This window comes from Camelus bactrianus, chromosome 8 (assembly GCF_048773025.1).
Source record: "Camelus bactrianus isolate YW-2024 breed Bactrian camel chromosome 8, ASM4877302v1, whole genome shotgun sequence".
Classification (NCBI taxonomy): Eukaryota; Metazoa; Chordata; class Mammalia; order Artiodactyla; family Camelidae; genus Camelus; species Camelus bactrianus.
This window is the reverse complement of record NC_133546.1, coordinates 2,090,018-2,116,268: the sequence shown is the minus strand read 5'-3', so window position 1 is coordinate 2,116,268 and position 26,251 is coordinate 2,090,018. Positions and strand designations below refer to the sequence as shown.

The following is a 26,251-nucleotide window of genomic DNA, read 5'->3' as shown; positions in this document are numbered from 1 at the left end:
CCCGACGTGACGGAGGGCTGCGCGCCGGCGCCGGCGCCGGGGGCGTGGTCTCGGCGCCGTCCCGCGCGCCGTACAGTTTGGGACGCCCGTCGGCCATTGGCGCGGCTTGGGCGGTTGTCTTGGAGAAGCAAGATGGCGGCGACGGCGGCCGCGGTGGTGGCGGAGGAGGACACGGAACTGCGGGACCTGCTGGTGCAGACGCTGGAGAATAGCGGGGTCCTGAACCGCATCAAGGTCAGGCCGGAGACGGACGGGCCTGGCGAAGGGGAGGCGGGTCACGGTCGGGGGCCGCAGGGCCTGTGGGGACGGCGGGCGTCACAAAGGGTCGCGGGGCGCGTCGGACAGCCGCCTGGGCTGGGGTCGGACCGCGCGGGGGTCGAGGGTCACTCCTAGTTGAGGCACCCGGCCGCGGGGCGGCGAGCGGGTGAGGAGGCCCGGCCAACCTTCGTCGGAGGAGGCCGACCACCGGCGTCTGAGGGGCCAGTCGCCCGCTTTCCCCCGGTCCCCGCCCCACGCCCGGGGGTCCAGTCGCCCCCTGCTCTCCGGGTCTCCCCCGCCCCACGCCCGGGGGTCCAGTCGCCCCCTGCTCTCTGGGTCTCCCCGGCCTCTGGCTTCAGCTGCTGGGCGGCGAGCCCCTCCACCGCGCGGTAACAGGCGGGTTGCCGGTGCCTGGCCGGGTGTTTCTCAGCGTGCACTTCTCAGACATTGACGTGACTGGTGGGCGGGAAACCGGGGCTCAAGCCAAAGCAATGGGCGCTGAGAGACAAGCCAAGGGGACGAACGGCGGACTTGGAAACAGAGAGCTTGCGTCTCTTTCTTCAGAAACGTCTCAGGATGCCCTCTGACCTCTGCACCTGCCGCCAAGCATTATCCGTATTGTTAGTTTTCATTTTGACTTTTAGATGGTGTGGACGAGCCTATGGAAGTTTCAGCCTATATGCTTATTGTCGTGAAAATTATCTTGAGGTAATTTTTGTTCCTTTACCTCCCTCCCCCCCTTTTTTTAAAGGCTGAACTCCGAGCAGCTGTGTTTTTAGCACTAGAGGAGCAAGAAAAAGTAGAGGTATGAAGTCTACAAACTTTAATGTGACCATATTCATTTATGTTTAATTTCTGATTACTTTAAAACCATTGTAAGAGCAAGGAGTAATTTTGAACTAAGGATTACTTTTTTTTTTTTTTAACTCTTGGAAGGGATTCAAGATTATTCTCTTTTTGTGTATATTTTAGAGTTTTGGAGTAACCTAAAGAAAGTGAAGGTACCGCAGCAACTCTGAGGCTAACACTAAATCTTACAGCTCCCTTTCCACAGGGAAAATCTGAGACACAGGCTAATGGAGTTGCTTGAAGAAATGGTTTCATAGTCGACGAGTTTACTGAAAGACCTCTCAGAAGCTTTAATGTGCTAATATGCACCAGGTGGGGGGAAGATAGTTTGCAACCTTTCCCCAAATTTTCTGGCCACCCAGTTATTTAAAAATCATGTAGTCTTTCTTATGTCAAAGATCCAGTCACTTCCCGTATATAAGTGTGTTTAGTTTTTTCTCTCTGTGGCAAGTCCATCTTGAGTAAATATCTTGGAACTTGTTGTCAACAAGGATTGTTCCATAATCAAGGCCTTCACCTTCCTCTATGACACATTAGCCTCCTCTCCTCCTCACTTTAGACTGAGATTCCTGCTCCTGTGTAACTTCATGAAAGTCTTCATGTTTGTCCAGGCATCGGTCTTCTCTTAGCTGCCCTTTGTTCTTACCTGATCCGGATCCCATGGTCCATATCTCAGAAACCCTCACTACCTTGCCTTCCAGCCCTGCTTGATTTAGGAAAAATCTTAATGGTCATTTAATTGTGCAGACTAACTCCCTTCCCGGTTTGTGTTTGCACTAGAGCAGGCACCCAGCTCTGTGGACTGCTGGTGTTCCTGTTTGGAGGCTCCAGCCTCTGTGAGGTCCTGAGCTGGCCCCGCTGCGCATCTTTACTCAGCAGCTCCCACTTCACCTTCACGCAGGCCTCCTGCCTCACCTGTTTCCTTACTCTTGACAGATGGTCTTGTGTCTCCCTTCATGAGGGAAGTAGAAGCCTCAGGCCCGAGCTTTTTGTGTCCTTCCCTGCAATCTGTCACTCCCCTCAGAAAAAGCTTCCATGACCTGTGATGATCTGTTCCTCTTTCCTTCCTGCTTTAGTTGAGACAACTCTGTCTTGTCCAAGAATAATCACTTTCTCTGGGTTTTGCCTTCTAAATGCTACTCACTGTCAGTGCCTCTCCGATTTGCTGTTATCTTTGGCCTCCCTTTCTGTTGGCTCTAATCTTGAGCATGGAAACGTTTTTACATCTCAAGGAGACAACTGGTTCTCTTGACTTATGTTCTGCTTTTAGTACCTCTAATTTTTTCCCTCTTGGCCTAGTTTTGAAAGAATGTGTCTGTCTAATACCTTTTCTTAACTTCCAGGCACCCTCTAATTCATTAACATCCTACATCCATCACTACTGCCCCTAAGTTCTTTTGCTGCTGCCAAGAAGAATCTCCAAATTGAATTTATTTAAGTCCTTACCTGTCCTAGTCCTTACCTGTCCTGGTCCTTAGCACAAAATAGTTCCTGTAGTAATCAGTAGTTGTAGAATGGTTTTAACCATAGTTTTATGAATGACAGTATTTTACTTAAATTTTTGCCAAAAAATTAAACTTTATTCTTCATTTTGTAGTGGTTTTTAAAATAAACGTATAACACAATATTTCATTTTTTAACAGAACAAAACTCCTTTAGTCAACGAGAGCCTGAAAAAGTTTCTGAATACAAAAGATGGTAAGATGTTCAGCTTGTTCTTGTTTATTTTGTCTGTCTCTGAATTTTCAAGTCTTCATTTGAGAGAAATCAGAAATATTAGAGTATTTTTTTGAAGTCTGTGATTCTTATAGATTCTCATTTTAAACCGTGTTTTATTGTACAACTGTTACGTTGCCATTAAATATCAGTAGCCATGGGAAATTGTCAATTAAAGCCAATTTTACTGTAAAAAGCAAAATGCTCTAATTCATTTATGAGATGTCACATTATCTTAGTTCCAGACTGATAACCCTAATGAGGAAGCAGGAGGCTGAGATGTTCGTTACTTAATTGTTATTCAAGAGAAGGAATTTGTAATTTAAACAGTTGGGAACCTTCTTTTCTCCCTTTACTTGTCTTACTTCTCAGTGTTAGTGAGGAGTGTCTGGTTCCTGCACAGTCACCCCCACCTCTCTTGCTCTTCGCAGGCCGGCTGGTGGCTAGTCTCGTTGCTGAATTTCTTCAGTTTTTCAATCTTGACTTTACCCTGGCTGTTTTTCAACCTGAAACTAGCACAGTAAGAATAATGCCTTCTACGTCTATCTTTGAAACTGTCTTTGATGAGTTTATTAAAATCTGGAAGTTAACAAGATTTGAAAACTTACAGCGTCTTGCATAAAGATTATTTTTTATAGTTGACTATCTGTTTTTCCTAAAAGCTATCTGAGCTGTCAGGTAGCTGGCACCAGTGTCCCTGCTTCCTGTAACTTGACGGAAATGTTATCATAGGGTTAGTTTGTTCTGATGTTAGAATACATCTGTTAATAGAGACTTTGAATATAGAGACTTGGTAAAAGAAACGTATAATTTTTAAAAATGGATATTTCATTCATTAGAAAAATGGTCTTTTTTACTTTGGAGATGTCTTTAAGTTCTGAAAATATTTTTCTTTAATCTTTGAAAATAATTTTGCTATGTTTTTGTGCATTTATATTTTATTTCTTAACATCTTATTTCTTTTTCAGTTTCAAGGTCTTGAAGGTCGAGAGAATTTAGCCCGAGATTTAGGTATTATTGAAGCAGAAGGTACTGTGGGTGGACCCTTATTATTAGAAGTGATCAGACGCTGTCAACAGAAAGAAAAAGGGCCAGCCACTGGGGAGGTGAGTGCAGCCCAGTCCTTTGCTGTCTGTGTTTCTCTTCTGCAGTTGCTGCATGTTGAGTGTGGCCATTGCAGATGGTGTACACCTAGCGAGTCAGGTTTAAATAGAACGAGGCTATTTCTTAAAAACAAAACAAAACATACTGAGACAGAGATTGTATAAATGCACATTTTGATGAGAATTGAGGTATGAAAGTTCTGAGGCTGCTGCTGCACCTGCTCTGGGGGTTAACACTCAGAGCTTGGGTTTGGGGGCCAGTCTGTGTGGAACCAGTCCCAGCTCCTCCACTAATGGGCCTCCGGCCTGCTCAGCTACTCCACGCCACCCCCGCCAGCCCTCCTCGGTGGAGCGGGCATGGTCGACTTCCTCGCGGGCCTTGTGAGCTTGGGAGGCTCACACCCGCAGGTTAGTGCGTGTGAACTGCTGGGACCACTCAATTGCTGGTCATTATTTTTGTTACTATTTTTAAACATAAAAGGGCTGAATTAGAGGTTAGTTAACAATTTTTTTAACTTAAAGCCTTTTTAAAACTAGGTTAAAATTTTTAATTGTTGATTTTGCAGTTTCTAAACATTTTCATACATTTTTTTTGATTAGCCATTGTCTTTCTTATCCTTTTAAGAAATCCTGCTAATGAGAGTAATGTTTACAAACATTAGCTTTTGTAAAGATACTGTGTCTCATGGGTAGAAAACACTGTAACTATTCCAGATAGCTGGTCAATACGTGCTTTTGATCAGAAGTCGATGGGAATGTGGGGGGTTAGGGGCTGTCTCTTCTCCATCTGGAGAGTCTCAGAGTGTCCCTCATTTCCCCTTGGAATCTTTGAAAATCATTAAAGCTGGACTGAGTGCCTACAGCATCTAAGGCATACTAAAGAGATTCTTTTAATTAAAAGATAAAAGAATAAGAAGCAAGTCACGTGTCCTAGAAGAGTGAACAGCCATTCAGGATACGCTCACATAAGGAAATGGACATTTGAATGATGGTTTATCATTACAGAGGAAGTGTCATATACTATGTGATCAGTCCATTCTTTCTATGAGTAATAATTTTCAGTTAAAGGGGGCAGTGGTTGTTTTACATTGAAATTGTGTTATGCTCCCCCTTCACATGAGAGTAGGGAGAGGACTGGGAGGGGTGTTGGAGGAAGCCGTGGACCTGGGTGGGGGAGCGTGATGCGTCCTCCTGTCCAGGGGGCGTGTCCTCATTGCAGCTCTTGTTTAGGTTTATTTAGCGAGTATTTGATGTGTGCTTATTAAGTGATGCCATTATGCTAGCTACTAGAGAATTAATAAATTTAAAGAACCCCAAACAGAGTTGGTTCCTGCTCTCTCTTGGGCCAGTCTGTAGGTGGTGGTGACTTCTTTTTCGGCTTCTGGGCCCCTGACCTCTGTCTCTCTTTCTGCCCTTTCCTTTCATTTCCGTTTGCTCTCTGGCTCGCTTGGTGCAGTGGTGGGTGCCTTCCATTTCCCTGGTTTGCTCCCCCTTCGTTAGCATACTCGTAGTAACTTGGACTCCTGAGCCAGACTGCTTGGTTTCACGTCCCAGCCCTCCCTTGTCCTGTGTGTGACCCTCTGAAGCCCCTTAACCTCCATGCCTTGGGTTTCTCACCTGTGAGATGGGGATAATCAAGTATGGACCCCGTGGTGTAGTGCGGACTGAAGGCTTCATACATGTAAAGCTCTGGGGGCAGTGCTTTGCATGCACGATCGTGAAACTATTTGCTGTATTTATTATTTCTCTCTGTTACTTTGCTATTATTACTACAAGGATGACTCCCTAAGTCCAGCTCAATTCTTTTCACTAGCTTGAGGCCAGAATTCCAGCTCTTCACAAAACATGCCCACCTGGTTAACTCATTAGCACATTTGAGTCATGTTTGAAGAAAACTGACTTTATTCTCTTCTAACAAAGTGAAAGCTGCACAAGAGCAAAAAAATCCCTCCTCCCCACAAAAACCCTCCATTCCACTTCTTCTGCACTGCTTGGTTTACACTGACTCTGTTCCTGCGACTCCTCGGTTCCAGCCCAAGGACTTGCCTCTCCACTTGGCCCTGGGCTCAGACTGCCAGTAAGGGTTCGCTGTCCCTCCTGTACCCCATAGCTTCGGCACCAGGTTGTAGAAGAAAGGTTGGTCACTGGAAAGCTCTCTGTTCCCCACTAGACAGATGTTTGCCTCGAACTGAGACCTAGTAAAAGCTTTCCTGTCTGGTTGGTTTGATTTGAAATTCAAAACTCAATAAATGTAGTCTTCAGTATGCCATTCTGACAGGTGGCTCCAGAGCCTCCTGGTCAGCTTGCCCTGTGTCGTGGTTAAGGTCTCACACATGCCGAGAAGAGGAGTCCTGCGGCTTCCAAAGGTGATTGCTTTACTCCCTCAGGATGCAGGCAGTGAGTTGGGCATGTCATCGCTACTTCCTGCTAGTTTTCCTCTCTTAGTACCTGCGTATCTTAATGAAAGTTCATGTGTATATGTGTACACGCAGAAACAACTCGATTGATATTTGAAATAGGGAGCTCCTAAGTGTCCAGTTCGGCCCTTCTGTCATTTACTAACATTTATCAGTTTGAAAGGAAATATGTGATTTATAATGAAATAAAAAATTATAGGTTTGATGAGCCTTCTTTTGGCTTCTGGTGCTGGAGGAAGCCAGCCGTGGAGTGGCCCACTGGGCTCGGTGGGCGAGGCTTTCGCCGCGAGTGCGTCTGACTCCTTCACAGACCAGGTTCCCGTGCCCGCGTCTGCTCAGTCTCTGCTCTTCATGATTGCCGAATCTATTTTAAAATTCAGCTCTTTGTCTCTTTCTTTTGTAAAATTGCAGTGACTTTGTAATGGCAACTAAATAATCTCCAGGTTCCTCACCTTTAAGATCCTGCATGATGTCTTTGTAACTGTCTGCCTGTTTTTGAAATGTGGAACCTCCTATGTACGCCAGACTGAGCTTACCCTTGGATGTGGCCTTTGCTTCCTTGCCTTCTCCTTTTTCTCACCTGTCCTCCACCTGAAATGGCACATCGTCCCCCTGCCCGGCCGTGCGGTGTTACCATCCGCGTGCTCTCCTGACTCTGGCTGTGGAGATGCTGTCTCTCATTCTTCCTCTCTCCCTGTGATTTAGGGCCTCATCCTGCATAGCTGTAATAAGTTACCTGTTTTTATGCGGGAATTACTACTTGATTTTTTTTTTTTTCAGACAAAATGAAGTAGGGAAGCAAGTCCAGGGAGGGTGGAAAGAGTAGACCTTTGAGGATCACAGGACAGTAGTGGTGTGGAGAGTGGAGAGGGAAGTGAGAAGGTTAACCGCAGAGAGGAGGCTGAGGCACACATACATGTGCACTGAGTAGCCTGTTCAGGGTGACTGAGTGAAGTACTTGGCAGGTAATTAGAATCATAAGTCTGTTTTTGATAAAATTTGAAGAAAATCTGGTAAGGATATTCATATTAATAGGAAGAAATAAAAAATGCTAGCATTGTGTGTAGTTTTAAATGCTGAAATTCTGTTGAGGCATAATTGGTGTGTTCATGCTTTATTTTTAAGTGTTAATTTAAACTGTGAAATATTTTAGGGTGCGCTGGATCTGTCTGATGTACACTCTCCACCACAGTCACCAGAAGGAAAAGCCAGCATGCACACCCCCCCCAGTAAGGTGAGCCGGCTGCGGGGGCTCCCGGGGCACTGGGTTCTCTCTCTAGTCTTGTTTTAAGTTTTGTTATTGTTAAAAGTTCTTTTTTTTAAAGTCCTGAGAATCTTGTTTTAATGTTTAATCCTTTTCAAGAGTCACTAATTTTAAATATAAGTGCATTAAGTTTATATTCACAGTACTAATTACTACAATATACTATAATAAATTTTGTCATATTTGTGTGTGTGTGTGTCAGAGGGTGTAAACCTCCTTACTACAACCTAATTCTTCTGTCTGTTCAACAGAAACTTTTTTTTTAAGATCATTAAATTGTAGCGTCCTTTCCCAAACATAGTAGGCTTGTATCCCTGTGGTGAGTGTGGAATCATTGCTTTCAGGGAAATTAACATCCAGTCATGTGTTTCATTTCCTTTGGCGACTAGAAAATGGTAAAAGTGCTTGAAAGACAGACCCTACAGCGATGTTGAGGGAGAAGATGTATTACCTACTCAGGCACCAACAAGACGTTTTAACAGTCGGAGTGAGACTGCAGTGTGACAGTCTGCAGATCTGCACGGTTGGGGCCTGTCTTAAGCTTCACGCGGTTCTGTCTGTCTTCACCACGTGGCAGTTTGCATTGCTGCAGCAGGGGAAGCTTTTAAGTGTTCTACTTTCTGTGTCAGAATAATTTTAGAGAGCGTGATTCTTTGATTAAGTATGTATTTTTAAAAATTCTTTTGCTTTGTTGACGGTGTTTTGAATTTTGTGTCATAAAGGAGTATGCCCTAAGTAACAGAATCGTATGATGATTGGATTCATTTGATACTTTTGTCCTTCAGTTAACAAAGAAGTTAACTTACTTTTCACTTAAAAGTTCTTGTAATTTGAGACTATCAGGTTCTAGAATATAAAATTGTTGTGCTGAATATTGTAGGCAGGTGCCCAGATTTGATACTGTAAATCATGGTGATTTTTTATTAATGAGCTATTTTGAGGATTTATGAGAACATGTATGTGCTCTGTTTATATTTATGTGTGTGTGTATGAGATGTTAAAAGTTATGGCCCGATTTCGGGGATTTGGCACAAGGGAAATAAAAATTGAGTGGAACACTTGAATTTAAAATCAAGGCTCTACGTAACAGCAAGAATGGATAGAAAGGTGACCAAGGCGCTGTTGGACAGAGTGATTAAACATGAGTTGAACCACTTCAGGAAGAGTGTTGAGGAAGACTAAAGGTGCAGGAAGGTGTTCTCTCCTGTGCGTGGCTGAGCGCAGCCCGCGCCGATGGAGCCCGCCCACCTGACCGGAGCGTGTGCTTGGGTCTGAAGGTGCTGTGTGGCTTCCTCTGCCTTCCGTTCTGAGGGAGGCCACGGGCTGCTTTCCAGAAGGGGTTCCTGGTGCTGCATCACTCGCAGACACAGGCTGTGTCTTTTCTAACTAGGTGGACTTGTAGAGGGCAGTAATTATACTGCTGGATTGCTTTCCTTTTCAGGCACCTGGGACACCACTGAGTGGTTCCTGTTGTTACTTGTTTCTGGCTCTTTGATTTTGCTCCTTTGTTGTTGTTCCTTTTTATTTTTTAAATTTAGAAATCAGAGGGATTTTGTGCTTTATTTCTAACCAGGGAAAGAGGCCGTCATGCTCTTGGTGGCCGCTCCTCTCCCTTGAGACCTAGTCAGCCTTTCCTGGTAGGGGTGGTTGGTCTTGGAAGGCGCTCCCCTGTGGTGCTCCTGGGCGGCTGGAACTACTGGCACAGAATGAGGTTGGGAGTGACTCTGAAATTCCCTTCAAATTTAGTGCCAGGTAAAAAGAAAGCCTTGCTTTCTGTGAAAATGTCTGGTTTTAGAGGGATTAAAATGAATGCATATTCCAAAATACTTACTAGTACCTATAGTATTGAGTTATTTGGAAATTCTCTTTTTAGCGAATTACTATTTTTAAGGCAAATTAGCAATACTAATTTTCCACATATTGTGTGTCTTCAAGATAGTATATTAATGTCTGTTTTACGTATCCCAATTCTATGTAAAAATATTTTGAAATTTATCATGAGAATTATCGTGAGCATCTCAAGTTTTAAGTCAGGAAATGTTGCTCTAAATACAGAGAAGTGATAATTTTAAAGGTTAATTTGGAGACAGTGATTGTCTCCAGCAGAGCCTGGGCTCCCCAGCAGCATTGTGGGCCCGTGGCAGCCTTGGGCACCTGCAGGACGCCACAACTCATCTCGGGGGGCTGGGGTGGAGTCTGTTTAAAGATGAGGTATTCATTGGCAATGAAAACTCAGTTCCCCTGTAGTCCTGAAGGGTCTGGATTTGGGATTCCGGTACTTTCCCCATCCTTTTCCTGCCAGCCTCCTCCTCTCTCTCAGGTCTTTGAGTAGTTCCGAGAAGGGCGTGTGCATTAGGGCTCCTCCTCAGTCTGGAGAGCACTGGGACTTCTGGGAAGCTGTGGCCAGGCTCAGGGTCCAGCCCGACCTTGAGAAACTTGCTTTGTGTCCTCCTGAGGAGGGTAAGGTAGAGCCAGGGCCGTTCTTGAAGGAAGCTGCTAGGAAGTCAGGGCTGGCTGTCCCGGAGCGCTGATAGGAGGGCGTGAAGGAGGCGGCTCCGCGTGGCCGGTGAGCTGGGCATGGCCCCGGTCTCCTCGTCCGACCAGGTCTCTGTGGGACCAAGTCATCAAGTGTGAGCTGAACCACGTTAGGAAGGGTGTTAAGAAAGACTGGAAAAGTGGGTTTCAAAGGGTAACATATTAATTAGATTTTCCAATTTTAAGACACTTTTCTAATAGGAATCTTTATTAGTTTGGTATGTTTATTTTTAAAGATGTACATTTTGTGGTAAAATGTCATTTTATTCTCATGCTCAGATACCAAGGTATAAAGGACAAGGTAAGAAGAAGACAAGCGGGCGGAAGGCTGGCGCCAAGGTAACACGCGGGAGGCCGCGGAGGGCGGCGGGCCGGGCAGACCCCGCCCTAGCGCCTCCTCGGACCCTGAGTTTCTGTTGGCCTGGGGTTAAGTTTTGTTTGGAGATGTCACTTTCTTTTATCTGTGATCAGAATATGCTGAAGTCATGGTGACATAAAGGAAAAAGGAATTTGACTTTCAGTTTTTATCCAGGTGAAAACCATACTGTTGTATTTTAAAACTATGTTCTTAGTTTTTCTCTGCGAGTTCCTTGTTTTGTTGGCAACAGAAAAAGTTGAAAATACTTATTTTCCTCGTAAATGATGGTCATGTACATATTCTTAACATTATGATTTTTATCTGAGGGAAATAGAACTTTTTTTTTGGATAAGTTCCAATCGATAAAGGCCAAACCTGGCTCCCTCAGGACACTTCATGTGTGTTCAGCACCTTTCCCCAGGTGCCGGCTTGCAGGGGCCTGCGGGGACAGAGCCCAGCAGTGATCACTGCCTGGCTGCTGGTTTTTCCTCCCCAAAGATCTCAAAATTTGACTAAGCTGGTAGATTAGCTGCTTATAAAATTTAAATACTGGAGCCCTCAGAAGCATTATTAATTATCAGTATAGTTCTTACACTTACTTAGAATAAGATCAAGTTATTTAACGTTCAGGTCTGTGACAATCGCTAGTCCTTGTTGAGCCTTGGTTTATGTGCAGATTTTTTCACTAAGATGAGGATCTCCAAAATTAAAGGGTTTTGAAGAATTGCATTTGCTGTGTTAGCTGGCTCCAGTTCTGTTGGTTTCAGTGGTGAATTCCTGCTACTGTATTCGTTCACACTCCTTCATTCACTGCTACCTGAGAAGATGTTCTAAAGTGTACGCAAGTATGTTTGGACATTTACGTAGTGAAAGTCTTTGGTGTTACGTGCTGGGGGCAAGACAAATTTAACATGGATCCTCACTCGAGCAGTTCATAGTCAAATTGGAGAGGTGAGACATACACTAAGAAAAACAATTAAGAACATAACCTAGTGTGTTTCTATAGATGCTTTTAATCAGTTTCTTGTACTTTTTAAAGTGTATTTCATAGTATTAAATTTTAAAATCTTGTTGATGTCATGAGTTTTAAAGAAGTTAAACCATTTAGAAGAAGTCGATGCACAGAACCAAAGCACACCTCGAGACACACTTCCCTTTGTGTGCTGGAGCCAGCTGCTCTGTGGGTCCAGACTCGATCCTCCACTCTGGTGGGTGGGGCCTCCTGTGCCCTGAGGGGGGCCAGAGGGTCTGTGCCGTCCTTGACCGGGCCTCTTTCATCTCATGCTCCTGAGCCCTGAATTCAGGGAAGCCTTTCCCCTTCTACTTCCTTGTTCTTGTTTCCGAGTTGACTTTCTCTCTTGTACCCAGCACTGCCTGTTTCCAGGCCAACCGGTGACCCTTAGCCCTTCATCTCTCCTCCTTTCTGCTCTGCCCAGTGCACGCAGTAGGTTCCAGTATCCTTAACACTCACCATTCTTAACATCTCTGTAATCCAAATACCAAACTGATTGGTCGCTGAGGTTGCTCACAGCCAGACTCCAGGGGGAGCTGCTCCTGTGGAGATGAGTGGCGTTTCCAGCTGGGCACAGCCGCTGTGGCTGCCCTGGCTGTCCACGGGCAGTGGGCGTGCGGGCCAGGAGCGCCCAGGGCACGTTTCTGTCTTTTGCCTGCAGGAAGGCGCAGGTATTAATTGCTCATTCAGAGACTTTTGGCTGTTTTCAGAAAACCTATATTCATATTAGGAATAAACTTAAAAAAACCAGTTACATGTATAACTGATTTGTACTTATTGTTGTAAACCTGTTAATATGCAAAGCAAAATCTAAGGTTTTTGAACTAATTTGAGTAAAAGTGAAAGTCATGTTTCTTGTTCTTGTTACCGTGTGGGATAGTAAAGGCCGGGTAGAGGACTTGGACTGCAGGGGAGACAAATGTCAGGTGGGAGGACATGGCTCTAATGAGCTAAACATTTTAAATGTGTATTAACACTCATTTCCCAAGTGTCCTCTGTAATGGTCTGCTTCATAAACCATCTTGTACCAGGCATGATGCTAGTTGTCTGCAAAAAATAAACACATAATCAAAAATTACGACAGACTTTTGGTAGGCTCCTCTAAGATTTTTACCAGTAAGTTGAAAAACTAAATAAGGTATTACATGGTTATTGTTTGCTTTTAATATTAAGCTATTTTAATTATCACATTAAATGTAGCCTGAAAGGTTATCCTTTCTTTTCATAATCAGTTTTCAGGTGTTTTAAAACTTTTGAGGTTTTTATGTTTGTTTGTTTGTTTTTTGCTTCAAATTCTTAATAAATGGCATTTCTTAATTTGTTCCTTGTTTTCAAAATCTTGGGGAAAACCCAGCTTTATGCTGATTTAGGGCGGTGATGGGGATCACATTGTGTGTGTTTGGGAGTGTGTTTCTGCATCTTTTGCCGTCACCTTGGGGTTTTCTAGATAAACCAAGCATTATCCACACCCCCCCCGACACCCACACACCGTAATGAATGGATGCGCACGGTGAGCAGGATACCCAGCACGCCTGTGGTGGTTGGGCCTGACCGGCCGCTTCCCATCCCAGACTGCTTTCTGGCTGAACCCCGTGAGCTCCGGCTGCAGAGGTGAGAGCAGAGCAGCTGGATGGGAGTGGCTTTAGATCGATCGCACAGCCAGAGACGGCTGCTCATGTGCATCTGTGGGAATTACAGACTTTATAGAGCACAGGCTGAGAGTTTGTTTAGAAAAACTGAGTCTTTAGAAACAGGAGCTTATATGTTGTGTGGATTTCATAATCCACAGTGTGTACTGTCTAGGTAAGTCAGTTAAACCTTGAAATATACGTATGTGTTACAACAGTAGTAAAGTTGCTTCTCTAAATAACTCAGTAAAGTCATGGGTCAAAAACTGCCTTTCGCGGATTGGAGGGGAAAGCTGGGGGCTGAGGCATGGGCAGGGAAGAGAATATAAATTGCACGAATTTTTAAAATACATTTGCAAAACTGGGGTCTTTCTTTGGCTTTGATGTTTCTCTGTTATGAACAGTGTAGATTAAGCCTTTAGTTTAGAGAAGCAAAATTGTTTTTTCCAGGCTTTTAAGACATTCTAATGATAATTCAGGTTTTGGCTACCAGAAAATTAGTAATTATTTCTCTGTGAAACTGCTCTGTGATGCTTATTTTCTGTTAATCTAGAAATGATTACAGTCTTGAATGTAAGCGTGCTAGTAGAAAATAAAACATACGCCAAAAATTTGTTTTTAGGAATTTACTGTAATTTACCATAAAACTTAACTAGTCTTGAGAGCCATCCAAGGGAAGTAAATGACTGCTGTAGTGCTGTGCAGTAGGCCTCTTGCACAAAACTTGTACTTACAAGTGTTAGTCATTTATTGTAAGTACTTCTTAGTTCCTAGGGCTGCTTTAACAAAATACCACAAACTTGGTAGCTCAAATAGCAGAAATTTATTGTCTCACGGTTCTGGAGGCTGAAAGTCTGAAAGCAAGGTGTCTGCAGGTTTGGTTCCTTCTGAGGGTGTGAGGGAGAATCTGTTCCAGGCCTCTCTTCTAGCTCTGGTGGCTCCCAGCAGTCCTTGGCATTCCTTGGCTTGCAGACACATCACTCCAGGCTCTACCATCGTGTTCATGTGGCGTTCTCCCTGTGTGTGTCTGTCCCCTCTTGTAAGGACCCGAGGCATGTTGAGTTAGGGGCCGACTGGACTCCGCTACGGCCTCATCTTAACGGATTACATCTGTAGTGACCTTGTTGTAAATAAGGGCACACTCTGAAGCACTGGGGGTTAGAACTTCAACTTACCTTTTTAGGGGACACAGTTTAGCCCATAATGTCCTCCAAGGCTTCATGTTGCCCAGGGAGTGAATTCTCAGGCATTGTCATAGGATTTTTATTTTTTTTGGTCACACTTCTCTATTTCTAACAGTTCTTACTCTTAGCTACTTAGATTTCATCCTGAATCTTAATTTATCCACATCTAGGTGGTAGAGACTCAACTGACTGAAGTTTATGTATATGAGGCTTAAGCCATGATGGAAGGTTTTAAACAGCTCCCGGGTACATACATCTTGAGTTGATTTGTTGTTCCTCAAAAGATTTGGTCTTTCTTGTGAAAATTCCTCTTAAAGTTTGGCAGTACTTCTGTTTTAAGCTACAGAATGTTTTGATAGCTCTTTCTCCTCTTAGTGCGGATTTTTTTAAATAGTAAAATTAGTTTGGAATTAAGTTTAGTGAATTCATTAGCAACCCAGTTGCATAATGGTCTTTGTGGTAAAAAATGAGCCATAGTTAAGAAGTAATGATACATTCCTATGTGGCTTGGCATTTGATTTTGAGAACACTTCCAAAGCAGATTGAGTGCTTTTAAAATTTAATTTTACTCCATAGGTAAATAGAACTATAATTTTTTTTGTTGAGTTAGTTTACAATGTTGTATCAATTTCTAGCACAATTTTTCAGTCATACATGAATATACATATATATATATTCAGTTTCATATTCTTTTCACCGTGAGCTACTACAAGATCTTGAATATATTTTCCTGTGAGAACTGTAATTTTAAAATAAACTAGCTGTTATTTAAAAAATATGTATTATGTTGAACATCATAATATGCTACCTCATGAAACTTGTTTTCCTAAAACTAATCTTTCTTTTCATAATGGCAAGAATACTGCTGAAACTTGTCAAAGGTAATCATGGTGTACGTGAGTTGCCAAGCTCAGGTGGCTTCTTATGTGGCCTTAAGTTATGCTGATGGTGTGGCTTCCCAGGGAGGAGACTTGATTGGAATAATTACTGTTTCTCGTGATATGCTTTGCATTTGCATTTCATTTTGCTCCATGTTAGGTGTCCTTTTGGATTTTCTTGGGGATGTTTTGAAGGAGAAAGGCTCACTGTCTTAGTGTCTATAATTGTAAATGTATTTAAATAGCATTCAGGTTATTTCCAAATGCATTTTCTTTGAACAGATATAAATCAATTTTTAAAACACTTATAAATCAGAAATTATAATGGGCATGAATCTCATTAAGAAATACGTAAGTGGATGGTGCTTATCTATAGTTGTTTAATACCAAGAAAACTTTAAGAAAGTTGTTAGGAAATTGGAAGAAGTGTCTGCTTTGAAAATATCCTGCGTTGTCTAAATGGATGATACCTTGGTATTTATTTTTTCAGACATCTCCTTTTACAACCATTGATTTGTATCAGTAGCGTGGAAGGTGTACCGCTACACAGGGGCCTAACAATCATGTAGCATCAGTCTGGCCTGGGGTCGGCTAATCACACCTCTAGCTGGTTAATATAAACGTGTTCCTTCATGCAGACCGGTGCTTCTGTCTACACACGTCGTAGGAGTGAAATCATCCTTAGAGAGGGTCTTACTGAGTAATTTCTAACCCGCGTTGTTACTACCTTGACTCGGTAGTCATTAACTGTCCCCCAGCCACCCGTCTCTTTTTTTCTTAACTGCTAGTAATGATTTGACTTGGAAAAGACTACTCTGGTTCAATTCTTGAGGGATTCATGCCTGGGAATATTCAGTTCCTTAAAGTCATGTGGGCAGTGATGGAGTGTGGGCCACGCACCACATCCTGTGTCTCAGGAACTGCTGTACGCCGTGGTGTCTTACTCCACACTGCCCTCTGTCGTGTGAAGCTGAATCTTGGGAAACTGTCATTTTTAACCCCTAAAAACTGAAGTTTCAACCTAATAGCAGAACATAAGCCTTTAGAGCTAATCTCTGCAGTCGCGCTTTGATGTCAGACCCCGTAAGTCCCTGGGGACCTTGGCAAGTGACTGAAATGCCCCTACGTCTCCTTTTCCATTTCTGCAAAGGAAACAGACCTGTCCGCACACCATGGCTTATTTTGCAGTTTAAAATGAGGTAACACATGGGACGAATTGGATGGCTTTCTGTAAACATTAGCGGCTTCCATTATTATTATCATAAGTTTTTGCTTTTGTTGATGTTTTTATTGTTGTTGACATAGACATGTCTAAGGGCAAAAGAAATCTGATCAAGGATAGAACTTAGGGCCAAGTGAAAACACGGTGGGGACTATATTTTGTGCTGACATCACCGGATCAATAGGACAGGACTGGAAATGAGAATTTTGTACATTGGTTTAAGATAGATAGAAACATTTATGTAAGTGCATCCATGGACGTTTGAGGGAGATGTGGATTAGGGAGTTACTGTGAAAGTCTGAACTGAGACTGGTGCTTTAACTAGCAAATCTTTCCATTAGAAACGTGAATGGTAAAGGTGGCGTCTTTCATCTTGGCGTCTGTTGTGTTTGGCACTGGGTGGAAAACTGCTAGTTTTACTGGTGATTACTTTGTTCTAGTGCTTCCCTTACGTGAACTAACCTTTCTCTCCTTTATCAGTAATGCTCTTTTTTTGCGGGTTGAAAACAAGGTAATTTATGAAGCAGTGACGTATGCACAAGAGGAAATGGGAAAGTTTGTAAATGGGACAGGTGAAGATCTTCCTGTTTAGGGGGCGGGGAAGGAATGGCATAAACAAATTTCTCTGACATTTTTTCCCTTCAAAAGTTACTCTCTGAAGCCTGGGGATGAGCTCGTGGGTCGTGGGGTCACTCTGCACCTCATGCAGCCGCACGACCCCACGCGCGTGCACACCACACAGATCTGCCTGTGTTCACATGCCTTAAAAAAGTTATTTAAAGTGTCTTATTAAAGCTTTGTTTTACCAAGGAGACCTTTTCTCTTTTCCTCTCTGTCTAGAAGGCCAGCAGTGATGCTAGTCAGAGCGACACAAGCATCTCCTCGTCAGAGCCAAAGAGCAAAAGCAGTCTTCACTTCCTGGCCCATGAAGCAAGAGTTGGGTCTTTGTTAAGCAGCAAAAGTCTAGATGCCAAGAACAAAGCTGGTCTTTGTCCAGATGAGGATGATATGGAAGGAGATTCTTTCTTTGATGATCCCATTCCTAAACCAGAAAAAACTTACGGTTGGTGAGTAAACTGTGTTTTTGGATTATCAAACAAGAGGCTTCAGAATAGAATTTCTAAATGTTTTATGTTTAGGAAACGTCCGTTGGAGAAATAATGAGCTGCCAGTGGTTCTGTAATTATTGAATTCATAAGTCTGATTTCGTGTCATTAAAACCTTTTATTGTAAAACAGTTCCAGGTTTTGAAAGATGTAGCTGTTAAAGGCTTTAGCAGGTGGGTGTCTCCTGTGTGCCTGCCTGTCCAGGCGCTGCCTCAGGTACAGGGTGCAGGTGACGGCAGGCAGGACTCCTGCCTCCGGAAGCCGGACCCCGGCGCAGCAGCAAGTGGCGGTCGCCGCGTGCTGTGCGGGCGGAGCAGGCCGGCTTCGGAGGGCAGATCGGGGAGAGGAGGGAGGGGCTGTGTGTGGAGGCCTGCGGTGGTCGGTAGGTGTCGGCGAGGGGAGGGCCTCGCTCGAAGGGTGCCACCTAAGCGAAGAGCTGACGGAGGGGGCGAGAGTGAGCCAGGCAGACGGCTTAGCTGCCAGAGCTCTGCGGAGGGGTGTGGCAGGTCGGGGGCTTAGGGCAAGGGGGCCGCAGGGACACCATAGCAGGGGCTTGGCAGCCCAGGGTTCTGAGCACCAGAGTGACCAGATCCGCATGCACCATGACAGGCTCACCTGGCTGCCGGGTCCCCAGGTGGCAAGCTGTTCAGAGTATCCAGGTGAGAGATGATGGTGGAAGTGGTGGGAAATAGGTGGTTTGGGTTGTATTAATGAGGTTAGGTCCAAAGGGATTTGCTGAGAAGTGTGCGATAAAGAAAGTGCTGTCAAGGGTAGTTCCAGGGTGTCCGGGCTGAGTAACTAGAAGGTTGAAAATACCATTTCCTGAGAGTGACGAGCGGAAAGAGTGAGATTGGACTCACAGGTGGGCCATGTGACAGTCTTGAACTCACTTCCCCCCTGTGAGGTTTGAGAAGCTGGTCGATGGAAAGGTGAAGTTGGGTTTCCGGTGTGATCTGGGGACTGAGGGAGAGGTCTGGGCGAGGGATGGACATGAGGGGTCATCAGTCTTAGGTGAAGCCGCAGGCCAGGGGTCTGGAGGAGGTCACCGAGGAAGGGGCGCTACAGCAGAAAGGGGATGGAGAGGGCCCGAGAGAAGGGGCCTTGAAGGAGGAGCCCGGGGTGAGCTGAAAGTCAGTGCATTTAGCGACATGGAGGCCAGCGGTGACCTTCACGGGCAGTCTAGTCGGATGGGGCTGGGCAGCATTAAAGGATTAGAGGGGGTTCAGGAATGAGAGGAGAGGAGTGTAGCTGACGAGGAATTGTACAGGGTGCAGAAGGATGGGTGGGGCTGGAGGGTGGACGTGGGGCTGAGAAACACTGAATGGGATAAAGAACAGCACGTGTGTACGTTGGTGAGAACAACCCCGTTCTAAAGACGAGAAGTGAAGGACGTTTGGGAGGGAGAGAGGGTTCCTGGCACTGCTCCTGAGTGCCTGGGCCCAGGGCTGCAGGAGCTTTGAGGTCACCGCACAGTCGCTGGTCCTGGGCAGCATCACACGTCTGCTTGAGGCTGGTGGTCGTCACCGAAGTGTAGGGAGGCCAACTGGCCGGGTTGTTGGCCTGCGCAACACTGCTGTGTCTGAGGGGCAGCGCAGTGCTGATCGGTGCCTGGCCGCCCCTCGTCTACGTCTCTGGGCCACGGGAGGGGCTCCTGATGAAGCCCCGATACAGTGAGGCTGACGAAGCAGAGAGTCACTTGTGAGGGCGATGCCTTGCTGCGAGAACGTGCCGTGATCTGAGTCTGTGCACCCCGTGGGTGTGCTGGGTGGTGAGTGCGCGCCCCGTGGGTGTGCTGGGCGGTTTGGCGTCTGTGAAATGTATACTCTGTTTCCCAGCCGCTGTGTTGCCCATAAGATATACTCAGGTTGCTTATGTTTTAGTGACAAGAGTTTATGTATCCCATTTAACTGTACTCTTGTTTCTTGTTAGGAGAAGTGAGCCTAGTAAGCAAGTAGGAAGTCTGGCATCGCTCTCTGACGCTCCCGCCTTAAAAAGTGGACTCAGCTCCCTTACTGGAGCCCCCTCGTTGAAAGATCCTGAAAGTAAGTGTCTGGAAGTCCCTAGATTTGCTGACTGAGGACTTGGTCTTAGAATGCTGATAATATCTTTTAGTCTAATTAATTAAGTAGTATATGATCATTGCTAATTTTTTCAGAAAAATATATGTAAAATTATAAAAATAGCCCATAATTTTACCCCTCAGTGTTATTTTCTGTTAATACTCTATTATTTTTAAAATTTCTTTTGAATATGGTCATATCCTGTATATTGTTTTGTACTTTGCTTTTCCTGTGCCAGGAAAATACTTTTAGGAAATTGACTTTTTAGCTGTCTTATATAATGCATAGGTATAATTTTTAAACCATCTCTCTTTGTTGGACATTTAGATTGACTTATGTAGGATTTAAGTTCAGTTTTTAAAAATTGTTTCACAGATTCTGTAGCTACCGCAGTAATCATCATAGGAATGTTAAAATATTATTCTGCCTTCAGGGATTTGGATCAGATGTGTCTTTTTATGTGTAGCAAGGATAAGGATTGTTAGCTAGACACAGAATAGCCCTGCTGCTGCACACAGATGGCGACAAGACCAGGGATCTAAAAAGCGCAGCCTCACATGTGTACCCCTGCAGGTACACTGAACTGCATCAAAGTAAGTGCAGGATTAGGCTGGCAGAGTGTTTACAGCGTAAATCTGCCTCTTTGAGTGGCTGTTTATTAGGAAACTGCGCTGGGATTTTGCATATCTCATTGTACTTACTGACCTCCTTGTGTTGCATGGTGCCACTGTAGGTCTCCCAGGCACGCGGAGGAGATGGTCTGTGGCTTCTCTTAGCCATCTGGTAAACCAGCCACGTATCTGTCAGTACGGCCCACATCAGTTTCCCTTTTTTTCTTTCCCATGGTCTTGTCCCCTTCAGTGAAGGATCCAGACTGTCATGCTCATGTCCCTGTTAACACTGGCTGGGGAGTAATGACTTAGAGAGGGCGCTGAAAACTAGGGACTGAAGAAATAAAACCAATGAAGAGATCAGTCTGATAAATGAAGTAGCAATAAAACTGAAGCAAAATTTAGAAGTTCAAAGGAAAAGTAAAACTGATGAGAATAATTAATTGTAGTCCATGAATTCATACCCGGTCGGGCTTATCAAGGTTAGTATCTGGTAGTTGGGTAAAAACTTATTTTTATCAAGTTCCAGTATAGAATAGTGTGGTTGAAAAGGGGTGTGTGTTGCCTGATGTGATGTGTAATGCAGTGTGGTTAATCACGGCTTGTAACTCCTCTTTCTTCCTGGTCACTGTGTTTCGTGAACAAGCCCTGCACTGAAAAAAAACTGCCATGGTTTGGAGGCTGTTGTGTTTTGAAAGTTAACGTGACTGTTTTCTCCTGTTCACAGGTAAAAGGGGAAGTACAATTTTGAAAGATCTTAAATTGGTCAATGATAAGATTGGATCACTTGGATTAGGTAACTAGATTTCTAATTTCAGTGTTGATTGTTCAAGGTGATAATTTTTTAGACTAAAATCTTAAATGAAGTGTCAGTCAGCCCACAATAAGCACCTCATGAGCGGATGGTTGGCTGGCTTTTCTGTGTCCAGGGCTACTCTGTGGGCCAGGGTGGAGGCAGCAGGAAGCACCCCAGATTCTGTCCTGGTGGAGTTTAAACCTAGTAGGGAAGATGGGCGTTAAACAAGTCAGCGCACAGTGTCGTGGAAACGGCTAGCGAGGTGGCTTGGCCTCGGAGCTCGGGAAGGCCTCTCCCAGGATGCGACTTCTCCACCGAGACCGGTGGGTGAGGCAGAAGGGAAGGGCCTGTGATTCCTGCCGAGGGCACGGCTTGTGCAAAGACAGAGGCATGCTGGGTGTTGGGAGTGCGCGGCTCAGGCCCCAGGGGCTGGTCCACTGGGAGAGGTCGGCTTGTCCCAGGAAACACGGTGGGTGGCTGTGTGCTGTTGTGCAGCGCGGAGCAGCCATGAGTACAGCCTTCCCTGTGAGAGAGCAGCCCGGCCGCTCGCGGGGCCTGGGGCGGCGCAGAGGGCTCTGACCGCTGTGCGCGCTGCCTGTGCTTCGCTTGGACGCTCTCGTTTCAGTGAGAAGGTGAATCCTGAGTCCCAAGACACGTTTCTCAACTGAAGCTTTGGAGCACAAGTACTTTAGTGTGGGAGACAAAAATGCTAGCCAGAGGCACCCACACTCACTGACAGGCACTGTGCGTGCTTAAAGCATGGGTCGGCGAGCTCTTTGACAGGACAGAGTAGGTATTGCAGACTTTGTGGGCCACATGTGGTCTCTGTTGCATATTCTTTGTTTTTTTACAATCATTGGAAAATGTAAAAGCCGTTCTCAGCTCACAGGCTGCGCAAAAACAAGTTGTCGCTGGATTTGGCCTGCGGGACTGGCTCCTGTCTATAGTCACGTGTGTAACAGGAAGTCAGAGGCTCACGTTGTGTTCTAGCGTGTTACGCAGGAACTGTTTTGTCTTTGAACTGGCTACAGAAGCTGGGGCAGGTAGCGGAGCAGTTTTCCCTAAATCCAAACTGCAGCCCAGCTGTCCCACTGTCTTCGCTGAATGGCCTCTTCTGTGTGCTTTGGAGTTGGCCTGGGGACACCATGCCTGGTCATGGAGGTGGCCTCACGATTTCAGAGTCGCCACCACTGTGGTTTCTCTTGGCATGTGCAGACCAGCCACCTCTGTGGCTTGTCTGATCCAGGGGTAGCTGCCTCCACTCTCCCGGGCGCCGCTGAACACTCGTTGCTCTCGAGCACTGTCCACCCTCAACTTGTGAGGCCTGAGTCATCTCGCTGTGAGTGCAGATGGGCTGTTTATTCGAGGGGACAAGCAGTTGGGAAACCTGGTGCCCACACTGCTGGTCGTCAGGACTCCAGGCTCGCGCCGGTGGGGTTGGATGTGGCTGCCTCTGTGGTCCTTGCTTTCCTCAGTCTCGGGTTTTCTCTCCTCCCGCAGGCACAGTCCTCCTGTCTGTCTGATCTGCACAATGCTTGCCTCCCCCCAGCCCTCCCCCTAGTCCTCTGGCCTGAGCCTCCCAGCAGCCTCCTGTTTCCTCCCCTCCTGCCTTCCCTGAGCACGCGTCTTCCTGCAGGGGTTGCGTCCTCTCTGGGGAGTGGAGGTCAGGTGGCACTGCCCTGTTCTCTCTCCTTCCTCTTCCCCTTCCCCTCCTGCTCATGACCTGCCTGGCCTTGCATGGCCTCTGCCAGCCCTCCTGCTCTCTGCTCCTTTGTCTGCCTCCACCTGCTGCCAGCTTCACTGTTCTATGGTGTACTTGCTTCTGCACCGTTTTTCAAACCACCCCAGCCACCTCCGTCTCAGGGCACATGTTCTTGGAACACACTTTTCCCAATAATTTGTACGTCTGGTACTTTCTTTAGGTTTCAGCTCAGCTGTCACCTCAGAGACTTCTTCCCAGTCCCCCTACCACATCTGGTTTGTTCACCTCTTGGCTCTTCCCACGAGAGCGTTAGCTGCTCAGATGAGCGCTGTCACTTGCCGCCGTGCCGCAGGGGCCCTGGCAGTGCGGTAGTTGTGGGGCTTCACCAGAAGAGGGTCACTTTGACTGCCCGTCCAGAACTTGAATTCCCCCCACCAGGCCCCTGACGTCTGGTGCCGTGGGGGACTCAGGGGCGTCCCTGAGCCGCCTCCTTTCCCTGGGGACGCGTGACTCTCCGGTGTGTCTTCACACGCCAGTCGTTCACAGCTGACTGTTAGGACGGGCCTCTAAGTCTTTGCCTCGAGGCTGACCACCCTGCCTCCTCGGGGACGTGGAGGTGTGCGCTCTGCCGAGCCTTGCGGAGCGCTTGGCGCTGACGGGCCTTCACTGGCCGCGCCCTCCCCTCGGGCTGCTGCCTCTCAGGAGGAGCCTGCTGCGTGCTGCTGCCTGTGTGACGTGCTAGCCCTGTGTCTGCGTCACACAGCTGCGGGACTGGCCGTCCTTTAGAGCTGAGGGGACGGCCAAGGGCGTGCCCCTCTCACCCGGCCAGAGTCCTTGAGTGACTGACCCGGTGCTGCGTTTCGAGGGCTCAGGCTGAGCGTGGGCTGCCCTCTGTGATGCGGCACGACAGTGCCTAGGCGGTCCGTTCTTTCATTTGCTCTCACCGTATATGTGGTAAAAATGTGATTTCTGATCTTTAAGACTTCTTTTTTAATAATGCAACATAATTCATTAATGTAGTTTTCCAAGGAAATGTGTGTGTTTAATTGTAGGTGAATTGTGATGTGTGTTTATATAAAGATAACATATGTATCTTTTCTTGAACTTGTCAGGGACTGGAGAAGAAGATGACTATGTTGATGATTTTAATAGGTAAGAAAAATAGTTGGGCAAGAAACATATAAATTTTAAGCAATTTCTGAACACAGGGAAGTATGACAGAATTACATGGGCGCTTGTTGTAGTGTCTTTGACTCTCTCGTTCATATCGTTTGAAAGTGAATGGAAGACAGGTAATCCAGAATTATACATTAGACTTGGGAGCATGTTTTTGATATTACATTGGAGTAAGAACATCTATACTGTGTTCAGGGAACTTGATAAGAATGAGAAAAGGAAACACGTCGGAGAATGGCCTCAGAAGCCCCATGGAAGCAGTGCGGCCCGAGGGTGCCCAGCTCTCCTCCTCTCTGACCCCCCGGGGCACTGTCCGCATTCAGCTTGTGCAGAATGACTGCTCATGTTGTTTTTCTGATTCAGATGACATTTCTTCATATTTTGTTTGAGATAACTTTTTTATATATGTAAAGAAAATATAATTTATGACTTGGCCAATAATTAACTTGGAAGTAAGATTTTTTTGTAGATATGATTAGAAATTTTATATTAAAGTCTGAGAATTTTACATAATTGACAGTTTTTCCCTCCAATTTGGAATTTGTTTATTTTTTAAACACACAAGTTTTTGAGAGACGAAATTTTAAAAATCCAGGTTTGCTTCTTTCTTGCCATTGTGGCTGTAGTCACCAAGTGACCTTAGTGTTTCTCATCTGTTAAGTGGACTGGACTGCTCCTGCTGCCCTTGCTAAGCCATTTAAAGGGTCAAGTGAGGTGAGATGTATAGAATTAATGATATTTAACATTTTATTCTATTTTACTTCAAGGATTAAAGTAATTATCTGGTTGGATTGAAAAATGGTAATTACTCTCTCTAAATGTTTATACTCAGAGTTCTTAATTGTTCTTTTTTCCCTTGAAATTAGTACCAGCCATCGTTCAGAAAAAAGTGAGCTAAGTATTGGTGAAGAGATTGAGGAAGACCTGTCTGTGGAGACAGACGACGTCAATACCAGCGATAAGGTACGCTGTGCTTCCCACACAGGCTGCTTGTGCCTGGGCCTTGATTACTGTGGAGCTTCAGAAACGTCACTGACTGGGAGAAAACCAGGTGAAAGTTATGAAAAGTTTATGACAGAGCTTCCTGGTCCAAACCTATAAAGTGTCTACAGTGGATGTGTAAGGCTGTTTCCTGCTGCTGCTTGCTTTATTAACAGAGTGCTTCTGAAATGCCTGTGTATTATTGTTAGGTTATTGGGGCATTGCTATGGATGGAGGTCGGCCGCAGTGGGTCAGGACTCGAGTCAGAATAGACCACCTCAGGGTGTAGACAGTGTAGGCAAGCGATCTCTTCAGAGAAGCCAGTGTAGAAAGTTGCTGTGTGTATCAGAGCACTGTGAATGCACGAGGTGAAGCAGAGACCGAGTGCGGAGGGTTTGTGGGACCTGAGCAGGCAGGGAGACAGGACAGCAGAAACAGGGAGTCAGGGTGTAAAATCAGGATTCCGTTCTGGAGGTCCAAATTTGACCTTTCTATTTGGCGGAGAGCAGAGGACTTAGATGCGTGTCAGGCATGAGGCGCCCGGTGGCACCTCTGGACCAGATACGGGTACCCACAGAGGGCTGTCGCTGCCGCCGGGAGGTGGGCCTCGCTTTCCAGAACATGGACGGCTTCTCGGGTGCTTGTGCCTGTCAAGGATTATCCCACAGGGAGGGGAGAGGCAGCGCCTCGTAGTGAATCTGGGCCTGGTTCCTACCCTCATTCTCAGGCAAGCCTTAACCTTTGAGCCCCAGTTTCGTCATTCGTGAGAAGGAGGTGTTCATGCCTGCCTCACGGGATGGTGGTGAAGGCTGAGAGGTGGCATGTCAGGTACCTCCTCTAGCTCTGGGCGCCGTGTGGGTTTGTAATAGTCTGTCTTACCTCTTCGCCGGATGCTCTCCGAAAGAGGCTTCAAAGTGTTGCTTTAAAGTTCCCAAAAGAACTGCAGAAGGATTATTTTAACCATCAGTTTTCTTGTTCATGTAGTTTTCCCTGTTAGCTCAGCTTTTGGTATTATCCCCAGTTTCAAAATAGGAAGAAGAAAGTAAGGACAAGGGCTGTTGCATATGAAGCAGGTTGTAGAGCATAAGATAATACTTAAGTCACGGCAGTATGTGTTAAAAATTGTTTAAGACTCTGCTCGCTTTCTGACACTAATTCTTTTCTTTCTTTTGAACAACAAAGCTTGATGACCTGACACAGGACCTGACTGTGTCCCAGCTCAGTGACGTTGCAGATTATCTGGAAGATGTTGCATAGACATGAGTGAAGGAACTTCTGATCAGCAAAGGACAGAGGACCCTGATCAGTTCCTTTTTTTCCCCAGTCACTCTTTGCTGGAATGTCTGCTCCCTATTGGTGCCTTGTGTTTCAAAAAGACTATAGATATTTTTAAAA

General features: G+C 45.7%; 1 protein-coding gene across 3 annotated transcripts; it reads left to right on the top strand.

The window, feature by feature from the left end:
* Positions 1–45: 45 nt before the first annotated feature.
* CEP43 (centrosomal protein 43) lies at positions 46–26,251 on the top strand. Of its 3 annotated transcripts, XM_074368006.1 has the most exons (13): positions 48–234; positions 1,010–1,063; positions 2,751–2,805; positions 3,255–3,343; positions 3,792–3,929; positions 7,497–7,577; positions 10,422–10,481; positions 17,265–17,491; positions 19,460–19,572; positions 20,929–20,997; positions 23,812–23,851; positions 24,742–24,838; positions 26,039–26,251. In XM_074368006.1, exons 1-13 carry the CDS (start codon positions 133–135, stop codon positions 26,111–26,113), a joined length of 1,200 nt encoding a protein of 399 aa, XP_074224107.1. In that variant the 5' UTR covers positions 48–132; the 3' UTR covers positions 26,114–26,251. The 3 variants fall into 3 exon arrangements, with proteins under 3 accessions (XP_074224109.1, XP_074224107.1, XP_074224108.1); XM_074368008.1 differs by lacking the exon at positions 20,929–20,997 and having other exon boundaries at positions 46–234; XM_074368007.1 differs by lacking the exon at positions 10,422–10,481 and having other exon boundaries at positions 50–234.

What these genes read in the sequence shown, in the direction of transcription:
- CEP43 (XM_074368006.1), top strand. Translation starts at nt 133, where the DNA reads ATGGCGGCGACGGCGGCCGCGGTGGTGGCGGAGGAGGACACGGAACTG. An exon ending in CCAGAAAAAACTTACGGTTG is followed by an intron (nt 17,492 to 19,459) that starts GTGAGTAAACTG and finishes GTTTCTTGTTAG; the next exon opens with GAGAAGTGAGCCTAGTAAGC. An exon ending in ACGTCAATACCAGCGATAAG is followed by an intron (nt 24,839 to 26,038) that starts GTACGCTGTGCT and finishes TGAACAACAAAG; the next exon opens with CTTGATGACCTGACACAGGA.